The sequence below is a fragment of the Haliotis rubra genome, unplaced genomic scaffold (genome assembly GCF_003918875.1).
Source record: "Haliotis rubra isolate DU_JTF1 unplaced genomic scaffold, ASM391887v1 Scf82, whole genome shotgun sequence".
Taxonomy (NCBI): domain Eukaryota; kingdom Metazoa; phylum Mollusca; class Gastropoda; order Lepetellida; family Haliotidae; genus Haliotis; species Haliotis rubra.
The window spans coordinates 2,487,661-2,503,416 of record NW_025767546.1 but is presented as its reverse complement, the minus strand read 5'-3'; the positions used below and the strand labels follow the sequence as shown (position 1 = coordinate 2,503,416).

The 15,756-nt window shown below is 40.9% G+C and overlaps 1 protein-coding gene across 1 annotated transcript in view; it reads left to right on the top strand.

The window, feature by feature from the left end:
- LOC124262071 (nuclear pore complex protein Nup160-like) overlaps window positions 1-15,756 on the top strand; it is a 62,613-nt gene that overhangs the window by 20,706 nt on the left and 26,151 nt on the right. The window contains 10 exon segments of the mRNA XM_046696493.1: window positions 31-96; window positions 2,078-2,111; window positions 4,684-4,849; window positions 5,996-6,129; window positions 8,209-8,369; window positions 11,197-11,330; window positions 12,199-12,269; window positions 13,244-13,400; window positions 13,735-13,890; window positions 14,503-14,635. Coding sequence (XP_046552449.1) covers window positions 31-96; window positions 2,078-2,111; window positions 4,684-4,849; window positions 5,996-6,129; window positions 8,209-8,369; window positions 11,197-11,330; window positions 12,199-12,269; window positions 13,244-13,400; window positions 13,735-13,890; window positions 14,503-14,635 — 1,212 coding nt within the window.

Genomic DNA, 15,756 nt, shown 5'->3' with positions numbered 1-15,756 from the left:
GATGTCAGTGATGTGTTGGCTTGTTTACAGGTTGGTGCCAAAGTGAAAGGCTTGTTCTCGGACAGTGTCACCGGGCTGGTTTGCCTCATCAGGAAGGTAAGCAATGCAGTGTTTTGTTCAGTTGGGATTTGGGGATAGAGAAAAACTATGTATCCCATGTCTGTTATTACAGCTGACTATTGGTTGTCTTGGCAGATTCAGTGTCACCATGCCTTTACAAAGGGAAGTGTTGCCACAGTTTGACTTGAATTGTCTGATTCGAAGTCATTGTTATGAATACTTGTGTATCCTTGGCAACATAATGTCATGAAAGCACATTGGACCACCAAATAAAATACTTCACTTCAGAAGTGGTGTCATCTTCAGTGTTCTTATCACTAACTTTCGTACTTTAGCTTTGTACCACCTGAATCAGGTGTTCATCATGATAGAGTGTCATCGGGTCAAGGATGCGGTTTTTCAGCTTGCTCTTTCCTTACTATTGAAATAACATTCAACTTCTCACATCCTTGTCTTCCCGAGCCATGGGAATCATATCAGTTGCTGTTGCATCATGATGATAGTAAAAATCTGTTAATGCCACAGTAGTCGACCAAACTACCTGTTTGAATTTTGAGTCAGAATTGGTCCCTTGTAACCTGTAGTAGGTGCAAGAGGAAACTTAAAGACGGAATGGTCAGACTTAATGTTTGTTGATGTTGTGAGAACATACTGAGAGCTTTGATTGTTGCTCATGATATCCATCACTTGTTGTGTGGTCCAGACCTCAGACTTACAGATAACCTGCGTATATGCATAAATTACTTATTTATGTGAAAACTCAATTCCTATTAAGTCTAATAAGCGCCCAAGTAGTAGTGGTGGTCCGGATTACTTGAAATAATCGAATGGTCAGACTAAATGTTTGCAATCCATCATGTTTTTCATAACATACGAGAGCAAACAATTTGGAACATTTGTTGTCATCAACAATATGTTTCACTAGGTTGGTTTTGTCTGTTACATTTAAGTAAGCATTACAAGCTCGTTCCAAGTCAGGATTGAAGTTATCTTAAAGACACCAAGAAATTTATGTTCCTAGCATACTAGTCATCCTTCAAAGATGTGAAATTTAGCCAAAACACCAAAAAATAACTACATGGTTTTTTCCTTATTTTTTTGTGCATTAACAAATTTCATAAATGACGCTTAGCCAATTATTTTCGATGAATGATCGGGTGGTAATGAACTAATCATCAATTATACTCCCAACACTAGTTACAAGCGGCTTGATCTTTTGTATGCAATAAATTTGATCTTACATGCGTACACACAAAAATGTGATAGATATTACCGAGGTCAGATCAAATAACTGAGGCATACTGAGAGATTCTATTTCCGCACATGAACTTGACAACGTACAATCTTATTGTTTCTCATATTACAGATAAAATAACAAACACGTAAACCAACATTTAAACTTTATTGTATTTTTACAATTACAGTCAAATGATGAGTCAAAATAATCTCAATATCATGCATTTGAGTACCTGAGGTGGGTTACAGTATCATTTGATTTCCGTTACTCAAAGGATAAATTATGATACCCAATTGAATGATGTATACAAAAGCTTGAAGTACAATAGAAGTTGATTGGTGTAGCAAACTGACCAATTAACAAACCAGGTTATCTGTAGCTCTGAGAGTTCAAAGGCAGATTAGTGATTTTACAAGGTTGTGGACTCTGATAAGGTTAAATGATAGAAATCATTAGATAAACAAATGCTTAGGCAGTTAGGACTGGATCATCTTTATTTCACCCTCATAGACATACCTCTTACTTGATAAGTCACATTGTACTTGGTCATCTCATCGGGTTTGACTGTCATATGAGTTTGAGGAGGTGGGTACAGGGTTACTCAAAGTCATGCCCAATTGAGATGAACGTCTCAATGACCATGGTGTACTCTGAGACCTGATACTTGTGGTCAGGGATGCAGCAGTAAACAACATGCATTCTTACCACATTGTACCAGTTGTATTTCGGGGGTCGGGTCGCTGATGTGACAAACTGGAGGAGCTCTACTGCTTGCCACAGTCCCAGTTGTCCAGCTCTCAGCTGCCCACTGATGGTCAGTCCTGTAACCTTTCCCAGGGCTCGATTTAAGAGATTTAAACCTACTTGCACCAGGTGCAACCTAAGATAAAACCTAGTTGGTCAAATTCCAGTTGCACTGGCAATATGTAATATCAAAATATGCTTTGAATTATTTAGATGTTTTATTCAGAAGTTCATCCATTTGACTTTAGCCTGGTGCAATCAATAACTAGGTTGCAGTCTCTGAACAACCCCCTTCTAGCAGTTTCTTTGTAAGGATTGTGGCAACCTTCTATTTTGAAGTGGCATTTAGAAGTTGTGCAACAGAGGAGAGTTCTGTGGATATACAACTTCTTTAAAATTAATATGAGAGACGTTTCGGTGTAGCTACTAACACCGTTATCAAGCAAGTGATGTACAATAGTTAGTTAGTTGCTATATTTAGCGTCGCACACACAACTAAGGTATTTCAGCGACGAGGTAGTACACTTATTAAGAAATGCGGGGGAACAAAAAAATAGAAATTTTGAAAGGGTGGTGTTACTTCCCTTAAAAAAAAGAAAAGATGTACAATACTACAGGCAAGGCTATATATATATACATAGCAAAGTTAGAACAGTAAGTGATTGATGTTTGCACAATTAATGAGGTTGATGTACAAGGTAGGAGGATGTTTACACAAGAAGGCAATTGTTACTCAAACAGAATAAGCTAGGGGGGGGATTATTGGGAGGAAGTGATATGACCGATAGGAGAATAATGGGATTGGGGCAGTGGGGTAGCCAAGTGGTTAAAGTGTTTGCTCATCAAGCCAAAGACCCAGTTCGATTCCTTACATGGTTACGATGTGTGAAGCCCAAATCTGGTGTCCCCCATCGTGATATTGCTGGAATATTGCTAAAAGCAGTGTAAAACTAAACTCACTCACTCACTCACTCACTCACTCACTCTTCATAAGGATTAAGGTGATCAAAGTCTCTTTGGAGCACTAGATAAATTTGTGAAATATTCTTTTTAATGTTGCGTGTTCAGGTGGAAACATTTTAGTTTCTTCTCTTCCGACACTTGGATGTTTTGGACCTGTGATAGCTCCACTAGATGAGGGGAAGGGCTCATTATTGCAAGAAGGCTGATTTAAGAGGTTTTGAGAAGTATTTTCTCAAATTGGAACATTACTCAAATAGAAGTTCTCACTAGAATGTGACCGCCTCCGTGGTGTAGTGGTTAGTGCATCCACCCGGAGAGCGGAAGGTCGATGGTTCGATCCCCGACCGCGTCATACCAAAAGCCGTTAAAATATGGTACTTGTTGGTCCCTGCCTGGCGCTTGGCATTAATGGGTACATCAAGGACTGGTCGGCTCGGAGTGGGCTAGCACTATAAAACCAGCTTAAGTCTGGGCTAGTACAAGCAGCCGCACATACACATACACACGCATGCATGTCGTCATATGAGCGAAATATTCTCAAGCACGACGTTAAACCCAATATCACATCACCTCACCTCACTAGAATGTAGGTCAAGATTGTAGTGCACTGTCATGTCACTGTCATCACAGATTTGTTCATTATTGTGTCAAAGTTCTCTTCAAAATTCAAAATAGTTACACCAGCCGTAGTCCTCTTCTTGATGATGCCAAATATCTATTACTTGGTAATGATAGAAAGGGAAAGGATTGTTCTTAGGCATACAAACATGTCGGATAACTTTCATGACAATATTTCAAAATTATTCACCATTTCTGGAGAAACTCTGTTCCTGCTCCTTCTCATGGCAATATAATGAATGAAACTTCTGCTCACATTAAAACTAGTCCCTACTATAGTCCGGTGTTCGAGAACGAATGGAGACGGCACAGCACAGGTTAATGAATAAATAACTTTGTCTGTGAACGTGCTTCTCGAACACCTGGCTGTCCCTTTCTCTACACTCCTCCCTCGTAACAAACAGTGAACTGTGCCAATATTTTAATGATAGTTTGTTAACAACTTTTTTATTTTTAGGACAAAAATTCTTCAAAAAACCTCACAGAGTGGGTATGATGCTTTGATTATGATCAGCGTTTCATTGAGTATTTTATGTTTATTAGTTTTCGAGTTAGATTGCAATTCATCGGTCCGCTTTTGAGCCAAACGGACTGTAGTAACTTAATATTTTAACCAGTGACAATGTTCAAAATGAAACCTGAAACTCAAGGACTCGTTATAACTGAAGATCTAGGGGGCCCTGACGTACAAGTACAGTGGCAACAAGGATCTTGGAAACACTGATTTCCAAACACTACTTGTAACATGATGTCCCAGCAGATCATTCCGTTCCAGCAACTCACTTCTTCTCTCCCAGCCAACCACCACTACTATTTGTGATAGAGCCTTCTCAGCTGCAGCCCCACTACTCTGGAACAGCCTCCCTATCACTATCAGAGAATTCAACTCTAAAGACTCTTTTAAAAAAGCCTTAAAACCCATCTGTTCACAATATTCCTCTCATAGTCTTTTCAGACTTTCTTCTTCAGCGCCGTTGAGCAAATACTTTTTGGAATTAGTTGCTATATAAATTCATTATCATTATCATGATGTAACAGCCTTGAAATAAATGTGTGTGCAGACTGGAGCCTGGGCCAGGATGTGATGAAGCTGTGTGAATGTGTGCGGGACATCAGCAACGAGATGACGGAAGAGCTGTCCACACAGTTCCACACCGAGGCTGGCATGTTCGAGTCACCAGAAGATGTGGTGTCACCCATGGTTGACGCCCTCTTCTTCCCTCCAGGGTCAGTAACTCATGTGTGTTCATCTCAGCTTCAAGTTTCTTCTGAGTCATTGACGCTGCTTAGAGACATAATACAATACTGTTGACATAACAGTAAATTAAAAAAAATATACTTGATTGTAAACCAAAAGTCACTGTGTTCTTTAATCTGATGGTATTCGAGCAAATGGTATTCGATTCCCGGAAATTCGCTGCGTATTGATACATACAAACATCGCTCACACCATTGTATTGTTACGTTGTCAGCTGTGATGACGTCATATAAAATCATATTGTGACGAAAGTCCGAATGACGTCACAAATGAGCAGGTCCAGATGCTACCATGGGAGACAGCCGTAACGGCCGGCTGATGACATTTCACTGCTGTACCCGTACTCGATGTCAATGAGTGCAGACACAAAAACGTGTGTGGACCTTTTGGTTTACTTTTGTGTTTACAATGTCGATAAACATCATGTGTTGGCCAATTTCCGGTTGTTATTGAGTATTTGAAACACGGGAATATTTTCATTTGAAACCTCCGGCTGACACCGGATGTTTCAAATGAAATATTCCCGAGCTTCAAATGCTCAATAACATCCGGAAATTGGCCAACACATGATGTTTATCTCCTAAATAAGATATGCAAAGCACACTATAATCATCCTTGGTTTGTAAACTAAGTATACTTCCTCCTTGGATGCTGCAACGTAATTTGCTGAGTCCCTTCTCCATCCAGCTGGCTTGACGGGATAGACTGTTCCATATATTCTGATGTCATGAGGAACGATAAATCTACATCCAGCTGGCTTGACGGGATAGACTGTTCCAAATATTCTGATGTCATCAGGAACGATAAGTCTACATCCAGCTGGCTTGACGGGATAGACTGTTCCATATATTCTGATGTCATCAGGAACGATAAGTCTACATCCAGCTGGCTTGACGGGATAGACTGTTCCATATATTCTGATGTCATCAGGAACGATAAGTCTGGATATTGAAGGTTTCATTTAGGGCATGTGTCTTGTAGGGAATCTCCAGAATAAAGAATGAAATATTGCAAATACTGTTGCCCAAATAATGTGACTTAACTGACCAGGTGTGCGTCCATCTTGTACAACCATATCCACTTGTACATGTCCTCACTGACTTCACTCTATCTAGAGGTGACTCCTTGCTGGCCACGGATGTGGGTGACCGTTTGGAGGAGATACACAACCTGGTCTCAGCCCTGCGTGTCCTGCTCAAGATCCTTGACCTCAGCAACCAAGAGGAAGACTTCATGTTGGATGACTCTGGTGAGTGTCTGATGGATGGTAACTGTGGTCTGATGGATGGTAACTGTGGTGTCCGATGGATGACTTTGGTGTCTGATAAATGATTGTGGTGTCTGATGGATGGTAACTGTGGTGTCCGATGGATGACTGCAGTGTCTGATGGATGACTGTGGTGTCTGATGGATGACTGTGGTGTCCGATGGATGACTGTGGTGTCTGATGGATGACTGTGGTGTCTGATGGATGACTGTGGTGTCTGATGGATGACTGTGGTGTCTGATGGATGACTGTGGTGTCTGATGGATGACTGTGGTGTCTGATGGATGACTGTGGTGTCTGATAGGTGCCTGCGGTGTCCGATGGATGACTGTGGTGCCTGATGGATGACTGTGGTGTCTGATGAATGACTGTGGTGCCTGATGGATGACTGTGGTGTCTGATAGATGCCTGCAGTGTTTGATCGATGACTGTGGTGTCTGATGGATGACTGTGGTGTCTGATGGATGACTGTGGTGTCTGATGGATGACTGGAGTGTCTGATGGATGACTGTGGTGTCTGATGGATGACTGTGGTGTCTGATGGATGACTGTGGTGTCTGATGGATGACTGTGGTGTCTGATGGATGACTGCAGTGTCTGATGGATGACTGTGGTGTCTGATGGATGACTGTGGTGTCTGATGTCTGTGCCTACTGCGGTGTCCGATGGATGACTGTCTGATGGATGACTCATGATGGATGACTGGGGTGTCTGATGGATGACTGGGGTGTCTGATGGATGACTTGGGTGTCTGATGGATGACTGGGGTGTCTGATGGATGACTGGGGTGTCTGATGGATGGATGACTGATGGATGACTGTCTGATGGATGACTGGGTGTCTGATGGATGGTAACAGTGTCTGATGGATGACTGCAGTGTCTGATGGATGATATTGGGTGATGGATGGATGACTGCAGTGTCTGATGGATGACTGGGGTGTCTGATGGATGATAACAGTGTCTGATGGATGACTGCAGTGTCTGATGGATGACTGGGTGTCTGGATGGATGTCTGATGGATGACTGTGTGTCTGATGGATGACTGCAGTGTCTGATGGATGACTGGGGTGTCTGATGGATGACTAACAGTGTCTGATGGATGACTGTAGTGTCTGATGGATGACTGTGGTGTCTGATGGATGACTGGGTGTGTCTGATGGATGACCGCAGGTGTCTGATGGATGGGGTGTCTGATGGATGGTAACAGTGTCTGATGGATGACTTCGGTGTCTGATGGATGACTGCTGATGGATGACTGGTGTCTGATGGATGGTAACAGTGTCTGATGGATGACTGGTGTCTGATGGATGACTGCAGTGTCTGATGGATGACTTGGGTGATCTGACTGGATGTCTGATGGATGACTGCAGTGTCTGATGGATGACTGGGATGTCTGATGGATGACTGCAGTGTCTGATGGATGACTGGGGTGTCTGATGGATGACTGGTGTCTGATGGATGACTGGATGTCTGATGGATGACTGGTGTCTGATGGATGACTGCAGTGTCTGATGGATGACTGCAGTGTCTGATGGATGACTGGGGTGTCTGATGGATGGTAACAGTGTCTGATGGATGACTGTAGTGTCTGATGGATGACTGTGGTGTCTGATGGATGACTGGGGTGTCTGATGGATGACTGGGGTGTCTGATGGATGGTAACAGTGTCTGATGGATGACTGGGGTGTCTGATGGATGACTTGGGTGTCTGATGGATGACTGGTGTCTGATGGATGGTAACAGTGTCTGATGGATGACTGGTGTCTGATGGATGACTGCAGTGTCTGATGGATGACTGGGGTGTCTGATGGATGACTGCAGTGTCTGATGGATGACTGCAGTGTCTGATGGATGACTGGGGTGTCTGATGGATGACTGGGGTGTCTGATGGATGGTAACAGTGTCTGATGGATGACTGTTGTGTCTGATGGATGACTGCAGTGTCTGATGGACAGTGAGAACTAATCTCTCAATCTGTCATTTCCCAGATGGATAATTAAAATCTAATGTCAAACTGTCACAATGTACTGCATTATAAGTTTACCATTCTTCCTCTTGCAGCTGTAGATGCGTCCCGCCAGCTCAGCTGTAGCCAGCTGTTTACCAGCTCCTCCTCCTCAGCCATCCTGGCTGTGTGCCTGGAGCAGATGTGTACAACCCGGCTGTCATTCTGCCGAGACCTCCTGGTGCTGCAGGTGGCCGCCATCAAACTCGGAGACCAGGTAAAACAGATAGATGTTGCTCATGTCCTGGTCACTGACCTGTGGGGGGCACACATCAAACTCGGAGACCAGGTAAAACAGATAGATGTTGCTCATGTCCTGGTCACATGATCATGTTGCAGTCAGCTTGGACCTCCATCAGGATATTGTCACAAAACACATTAGTGTTTTTTATTTGTCTGTTTATTGTCTGAACCAGCAGGGTTTAGAAATTAACCCGTTGAGTCTACTGGCCCAGATTGGGATAATTTGTACTTATGTTCTCTTACAATTCTTTAAAAAAAATTTTTTTTTTTTTTTTTTTCAATATTTTTATTCATTTCAGTGGAGCATACAGGATGGCATAAGGACGTTTGATGAAATAGTAGACAAGCATTTCAGTGAAGCATGCAGGATGACATTTGAGTATCATTTGGTGAAATAGTAAAACAAGCATTTCAGTGAAGCATACAGGATGGCATTTGAGTATCATTTGATGAAATAGTAAAACAAGCATGACATATGCATCAAGTACTAAGAGGGTATAGTCTCGAGCCCAACACATATTACACTTGATTTTCGTAAAATATCATTGTACAAAAAATAGTATAGTGAAAAATCCGTATGACATAGTATACATTTTGGTCCAGCCAGAACAATACTGTACATAGCGCATGGTACGCTTATAGAAATAAGTATTGTTATTTGAGAAATAGCACACAGTATAGCTAAATATAATATAATAGGAGTAGAGCACTTTTATAGTAGTTATTAGCACTTTTATAGTGGGTATTGCATCATATATTTATATAAGAAAGATGCTACAGTTTCAATTCCTTGGGCCATTTTCTCTGGAACTTTGCCATGTTGTTATTTTTTCTGGCTATATATCTTTCAATTGATAGAATTTTTTTTAGTGAATTTAGAAATTTGTCCAAAGTCGTTTTCTATCATTTTATACTGGCTAGATATATGAATCTTTTTCCAGCAAGAATGATGTTATCAATAAAAAGGTAGCCAGTGTTGATCCCCAGTAATATAGTAAATTTCAGTAAATAGGATATTAATATTAACAGTATTTTTAATATACATACTTAAGTCATTCCAAAAGTCTGAACAATATCACATGAAACATACACATGTACAATGTCTTCAGATTCTTTTTTACAGAATATACAGCGATCATTATCTATTATTTTCATCTTTACTAATTCTTTTCTTGTGTAAATAGCTTTGTGAATGAATCTGTACTGAAAATCTAAGAGTTTAATATCATTTGTACATTTTCTATAATTTAAGAAAATAGCGTCCCAAGGTATAGCAATGTTTATCAAAACTTCCCATTTTCTACACACATCAGGCAATCTGTCTGATTTGATCAATTTGTCATAAAATATTCTACAGCCTTTTGAAGGTGTAAGCAGAGTTAATATCGCTTCATTAATACCAAGATTTTGATTTTCTAGTTTATGGTCATTTATTGTGGCTTTCCATGTATTGGGAATACTACTCAAAACTCTATTGTAATCCAAAAAGGTACCTTTAACTAAAAATCTATTCTTAAAGTCATCAAAAGATAATAATCCATCAGAGTTACATATATCTTTAATCTCAGTTACACCCTTGTTGAACCAACTACAGATAAAAAGAGAAGGGTTTACAAAGTGATGGTTTAGCCACAACGGTTCATGAAGTATTTTCTCATAGTCATGTTGATCAATTTTAAAGGATGATCTATACCTCGTCCATGCCTGAAAAACATCCTTCCAATAAAGGTTATCAACTTCCTTAGATAGATCACTATTAGCTCCTAATTGGAGTAATGGACCAGGTAAAACAGACAGATGTTGCTCATGTCCTGGTCACTGACCTGTGGGGGTCACATCATCATGTTGCAGTCAGCTTGGACCTCCATCAGGATATTGTCACAAAACACATTAGTGTTTTTTATTTGTCTGTTTATTGTCTGAACCAGCAGGGTTTAGAAATTAACCTGTTGAGTCTACTGGCCCAGATTGGGATAATTTGTACTTATGTTCTCTTACAATTCTTTAAAATTTGCTTTTAGGATTGGTTAAATCAGTAATCCGGAGCTGTATTGTTTTTATCTACAATATATAACTTCGTCTGTTTTTACATGAGCCCTACTTGCGTAATAAATATTTGATTTTATGTAAATTATCAAGCTCTTGTGGAAAGACCCATCCTCGATAATCTCCAGGGTATACGTTACGATCACTCTCCACTATACCCTGGATGCATCCACGGCTTGGCCGATAATTATATTACCTCCCTTTGCTGGCTCCAAATTCTCACAGTAGTCAATCAGCTAATCCGCCGTTACATCCGAGCATGCAGTGTCAACAAAGATAGTGGTCGCAGTCGTGAAGGTTTGTTCGCAGTGCCACTCATACTTTTGGGGAAATCATATAGACAAATTGACAGATCTGAAACTTTAAAAAAATATATGAAAGAACTCCTTCTACCTCTTTCAGAGTACCTCTGCATCAATTGTGTTGCCAAGTTTAAACGGTTAGATAATTTAAGAAGGGAAAGTGAGTTGTGATTGGTTCACTCAACTTCCCAGCGTAGACACCTGATTGGATAAAAAGCCAGCAAAGGGAGGTAATATAATCATCGGGCCAAGCCGTGGATGCATCCAGGGTATAGTGGAGAGGGATCGTAACGTATACACTGGAGATTATTGAGGATGGGAAAGACCCTGAAAGCATGAAATTCTATCAGCAGTAATTTATATTCAGAGTTATTCTAAGCAATTAGTGTTCCATTTATATCCCACTGTGTTTCCTTCAGTCTACATTTAATGTTTTGGATGTCGTTTCTTCAGCACGGACTGCGACCAGATGTGTCCTCTGTCGTACGTGAAGACCTCATCCCACTCACAGCATCACTCATACAGAGTTATCTCCTCCTTGTATGGGCTTCACAGTCAGTTGTCATTGGCAACCAAAATACTGCCCTGTGAGTGTTTGATTTTTGGATGTAAATATGAGATGTTATGTTTTGATTCACACACCTGAATGTGAAACATCTGGACCCCAGTTCCCTATTGCCTGTGATTAGTGGCAGCTAATTTAGTTCTGTTGGCCAGGCTTGGGAACTGGGTATATTTCATGTTGCTTTGCTCAGACCTCCAGGGACGTTGATCATAACATCAATCACTTGTTTGTCTGTCCTTCACATGATTATTTACATTTTTTATTATTAAAGGCCTTCATGTAAAACACTCAACCTCTCACAAAGCAGATTGAAGTCACATGTTTACATGCCACCAAAGTTTCACATGCCAGTTGGGTTTTACATGCCTGTGAGGTTTCACATGCTAGTTGGGTTTCACATGCCATCTGGGTTTTACATAACAGTTAGGTTTTACATGCCAGTTAGGTTTCACATGCCAGTTAGGTTTCACATGCCAGTAAGGTTTTACTGCCCGCTTGGTTTCACATGCCTGCTGGGTTTTACATGCCAGTTAGGTTTCACATGCCAGTGAGGTTTCACATGCCAGTTAGGTTTTTACATGCCAGTTAGGTTTCACATGCCAGTAAGGTTTCATATGCCATCTGGGTTTTACATGCCAGTTAGGTTTCACATGCCAGTTAGTTTCACATGCCAGTAAGGTTTCACATGCCATCTAGGTTTTACATGCCAGTAACGTTCCACATGCCAGTAAGGTTTTACTGCCTGTAAAGTTTCACATGCCAGCTGGGTCTTACATGCCAGTTAGGTTTCCCATGCCAGTAAGGTTTCACACACCAGTTGGGTTTCACATGCTGATTAGGTTTCTTCATCGAAATGACATTTCAGTCACTGGCCTTCTTGTTTGTTCCAGGGAGTTCAATGTCAGACAGCTGGCTGCACTGGAAATCTCTGATACAACAAACGTAACATCATCAAGGTCAAGTAAGTGTCAAAAACATAAGATCATCAAGGTCAAGTAAGTGTCAAAAATGTAACATCATCAAGGTCAAGTAAGTGTCAAAAACGTAACATCGTCAAAGTCAAGTAAGTGTCAAAAATGTAACATCGTCAAGGTCAAGTAAGTGTCAAAAATGTAACATCATCAAGGTCAAGTAAGTGTCAGAAACGTAACATCGTAAAGTGTCAGTAACATCGCTAAGGTCCGTGTCAAAGTCAATCAAGTAAGTGTCGGAAACGTAACATTATTTAAGTCAAGTAAATGTTGGAAACGTAACATTATAATAGCCAATTATTTGTAAGAAGCAGTTATTCTTTTTGCTAACAGATAGAAGCTGAGGTAAGTGCTAGTTTAACCAAAGGTTCGATGGTTTGTAGGCCAATGTTGTATTGCTAAAACTAACATTGCGAAAATTGGGTAGTTGGGAGCCCGATAGTTAAAACAGAGTCCAGGGCTCAGTTGACCACACTGGTACAAGCGTAAACCCTTTCTCTTGTGGTGTTCCCTGTTGTGTCATTGCTGAAATCATGCTCACTCAAAAAACACATCAGCAGGAATGTTTGTAATCCCCATCTGTTACCAAGACCAGTATGACATGCCAGTGTATGGCACATGGGGATACAGAGCTCAATAATACGATACACATTACGTAGTCTCAATATGTTTAGTTGTACAACTTTTGGGAATTACTCTTCTTTAAATACCAAATACTACTGCTGTGCATTTTAGATTTGTTATACAATGAAGTCTCCTTTTCAGTCTCAACGCATATTGGTGTTGTTTGGGAACATACATTTCCATGGTTTAAAACCACAAAAAGATCAGCTTTCGTTTTCCTCTCCAAAAATTAGAACACATTCTCAGAGTTGTACTGGAACAATTAAGTCAGAATCCAAAGATGGAACACTCTCTTCAAAGTTTTCTTCCACAGTTTCCACAGTATGTTACCATGTTTCAGACTTACCAAGTGTCACCCTTGCTGAGCTGTTCATCCAAGGTGTGGGCGGGGCCCAGGGGCGCTCCATGCTGGCCCAGATTCCCAGCATCGACTATCGGAGCAAGGCCGTCTGGGCTCAGCATCTGGTCCCTCTTGTCAGAACACTTGCAAAGATCATGTATCCTTTGTTTAGCTATCATTACTTATGAACTTTGATTCATTTCTGGCAATACTGATTCAATTTCTTTCTAGTTTGTTCAGTTTGCCAGTAGGAAGACATCTTAAAGAGCCAAGGAAGTGGGAGGGCACACAGTCCAGATATTCTGATCGATAATCAAGATTTATATTGTAGCCTCTGTATGACTCATTAAATCAAGATTTGTATATTAATGAAACAAGGCTTAACTTGCAAAGTGCTTCAAATCACAATTGAGCAAGCTCTTAAAACCTAAAATGATTTAAAAGTACTACTAGTAACAATTTACTGATACATTTCCTTAGCTGAATACAAGATGGCCGATGTGTGACAACTTCCTGTTCCCAGAATTCCTTGTAGGATCATGTCAGTACCTTCACCTACAGGAGTATGTCCGTCTGCTGAGCAGCTGGTGTGAGTGGAACGTGGCATCAAGACGCTTCCTGCTTGGACTGTGTTACCTGCATTTTGAGTAGGTTTACAGGGATATTGAGATTTTTATGTGTTGGATCAGATAGGATGGATTTGTAATTTTTTAAAGATCTATCTGCATCAGAAAACAAAAGTCAAAATGGTGGCATAACCAGTTGGCCATGTGCTGCAGTTTTCATTTCTGAGTTGCATCCTCTATGCCATGATCCTATGATGGTGTGTTACAATCTAGGTCATGCATCACTTGATTGATGCTCGTGCTGTTGATCACTGGATTGTCTGGTCCAGATTTGATTTTTTACAGACAGCCGCCATTTAGCTGGAATGTTACTGAGTGTGGCGTATAACTAAACTCAGTCACTCATTCTCTCACTCTCCCTCCTCCCTCCACCCATGCTGTTTCTGACCCACCCACTCGCTTACTTGCTCCCTTACACACATTCATCACCCACTCACTAATTCACACCCAACCCACCTACCCCCTCACTCATTTACTCACCTTCCACTTGCACAATCCTCCACCCACACTTTCCGATTCCCTCACTCATCCTCCGCCTGCTTGCTTCCCCACCTACTCACTCACCCACTCTCCACCCTCTTACTTGCCGTCTTACTCCCGCTGTAATGATGCTGAACTGACTCCTCCTTCCAGTGAGCCCCAGAAAGCAGCCCAGTGTTTCACCCAGGCCGGCAGTGGGGTCGGCAATGAGACGTTCCTGAGTCAGAAACTACTGCAAACAGACGAGGATGAGTTTCACAAGATGGAGGTCCTATACTATCTCAAGGTCAGTGAGGAATGGACAGTAATGGTCTATGGGCTTATTCCAGGAATGAAACTTTGAACCATTACAAAACTTGTAAATTAGCAGAAGTTGAATCATGAAATAACGCAGAAGACACGGGTTCGATTCCCCACATGGGAACAATATGTGAAGCATTTTCTGGTGTCTCCTGCCGTGATATTGCGGGAATATTGCTAAAAGTGGCGTAAAATCATACTCACTAACTCACTCTTCATTCTGATTTAACACAAACATATCTTAAATTCGAAATTAAATAGAAAATGATTCTGAACTATATTATAAATAAAAACATTTGATCACAGTTACGTTTCCTAAGTGCCAGGATCCTGTGAATGTTAGTTTGACTCCAAGACTGTCTTGGTTTGGTAGCACCATACCCATGCTTGTTATCCCCCACAAAGCACGTTCCCAGACAAAGTTTTTATTCATTAACCTGTGCTGTGCCGTCCCCATCCATATTTGAACACCTGGCTGTCCCTTTCTCTGCACTCCTCCCTAGTAACAAACAGTGAACTGTGCCAATATTTTAATGATAGTTTGTTAAACAACTATTTTATTTTAAGGACAAAAATTCTGCAAAAACCTCACAGAGTTGGTATGATGTTTTGATTATGATCAGCATTTCATTGAGTATTTTATATTTTTTAGTTTACGAGTTAGATTGCAATTCATCGGTCCGCTTTTGAGCCAAACGGACTATAGTACTCTTTTCCGGAGCAGAACACTAAAACTTTTCAATATTTCTTCACCAATCTTGGCACATAGATAGATCTGGTGGTCAACTGGTGCCTTTTGGTACTTTGGGGTTTCTGAATATGAAAATGTTTGCGTTTCCATGGCAACAAGTTTGACAGACTGAAATTGGTGGTAGTGCTCTTTTCCGGAGCAGAACTTTAAAAGCGTTCATTATTTCTTCACCAAACTTGGCACATAGATAGATCTGGTGGTCTCCTGGTGCCTTTTGGTATTTTTGGATTTCTGAAAAAATATTTTTTGTTTTTCCATGGCAACAAGTTTGACTTAGACTGAAATTGGCGGTAGTACTCTTTCGGAGCACAACTCTAAAACCGTTCAATGTTTCTTCACCAAACTTGGCACATAGA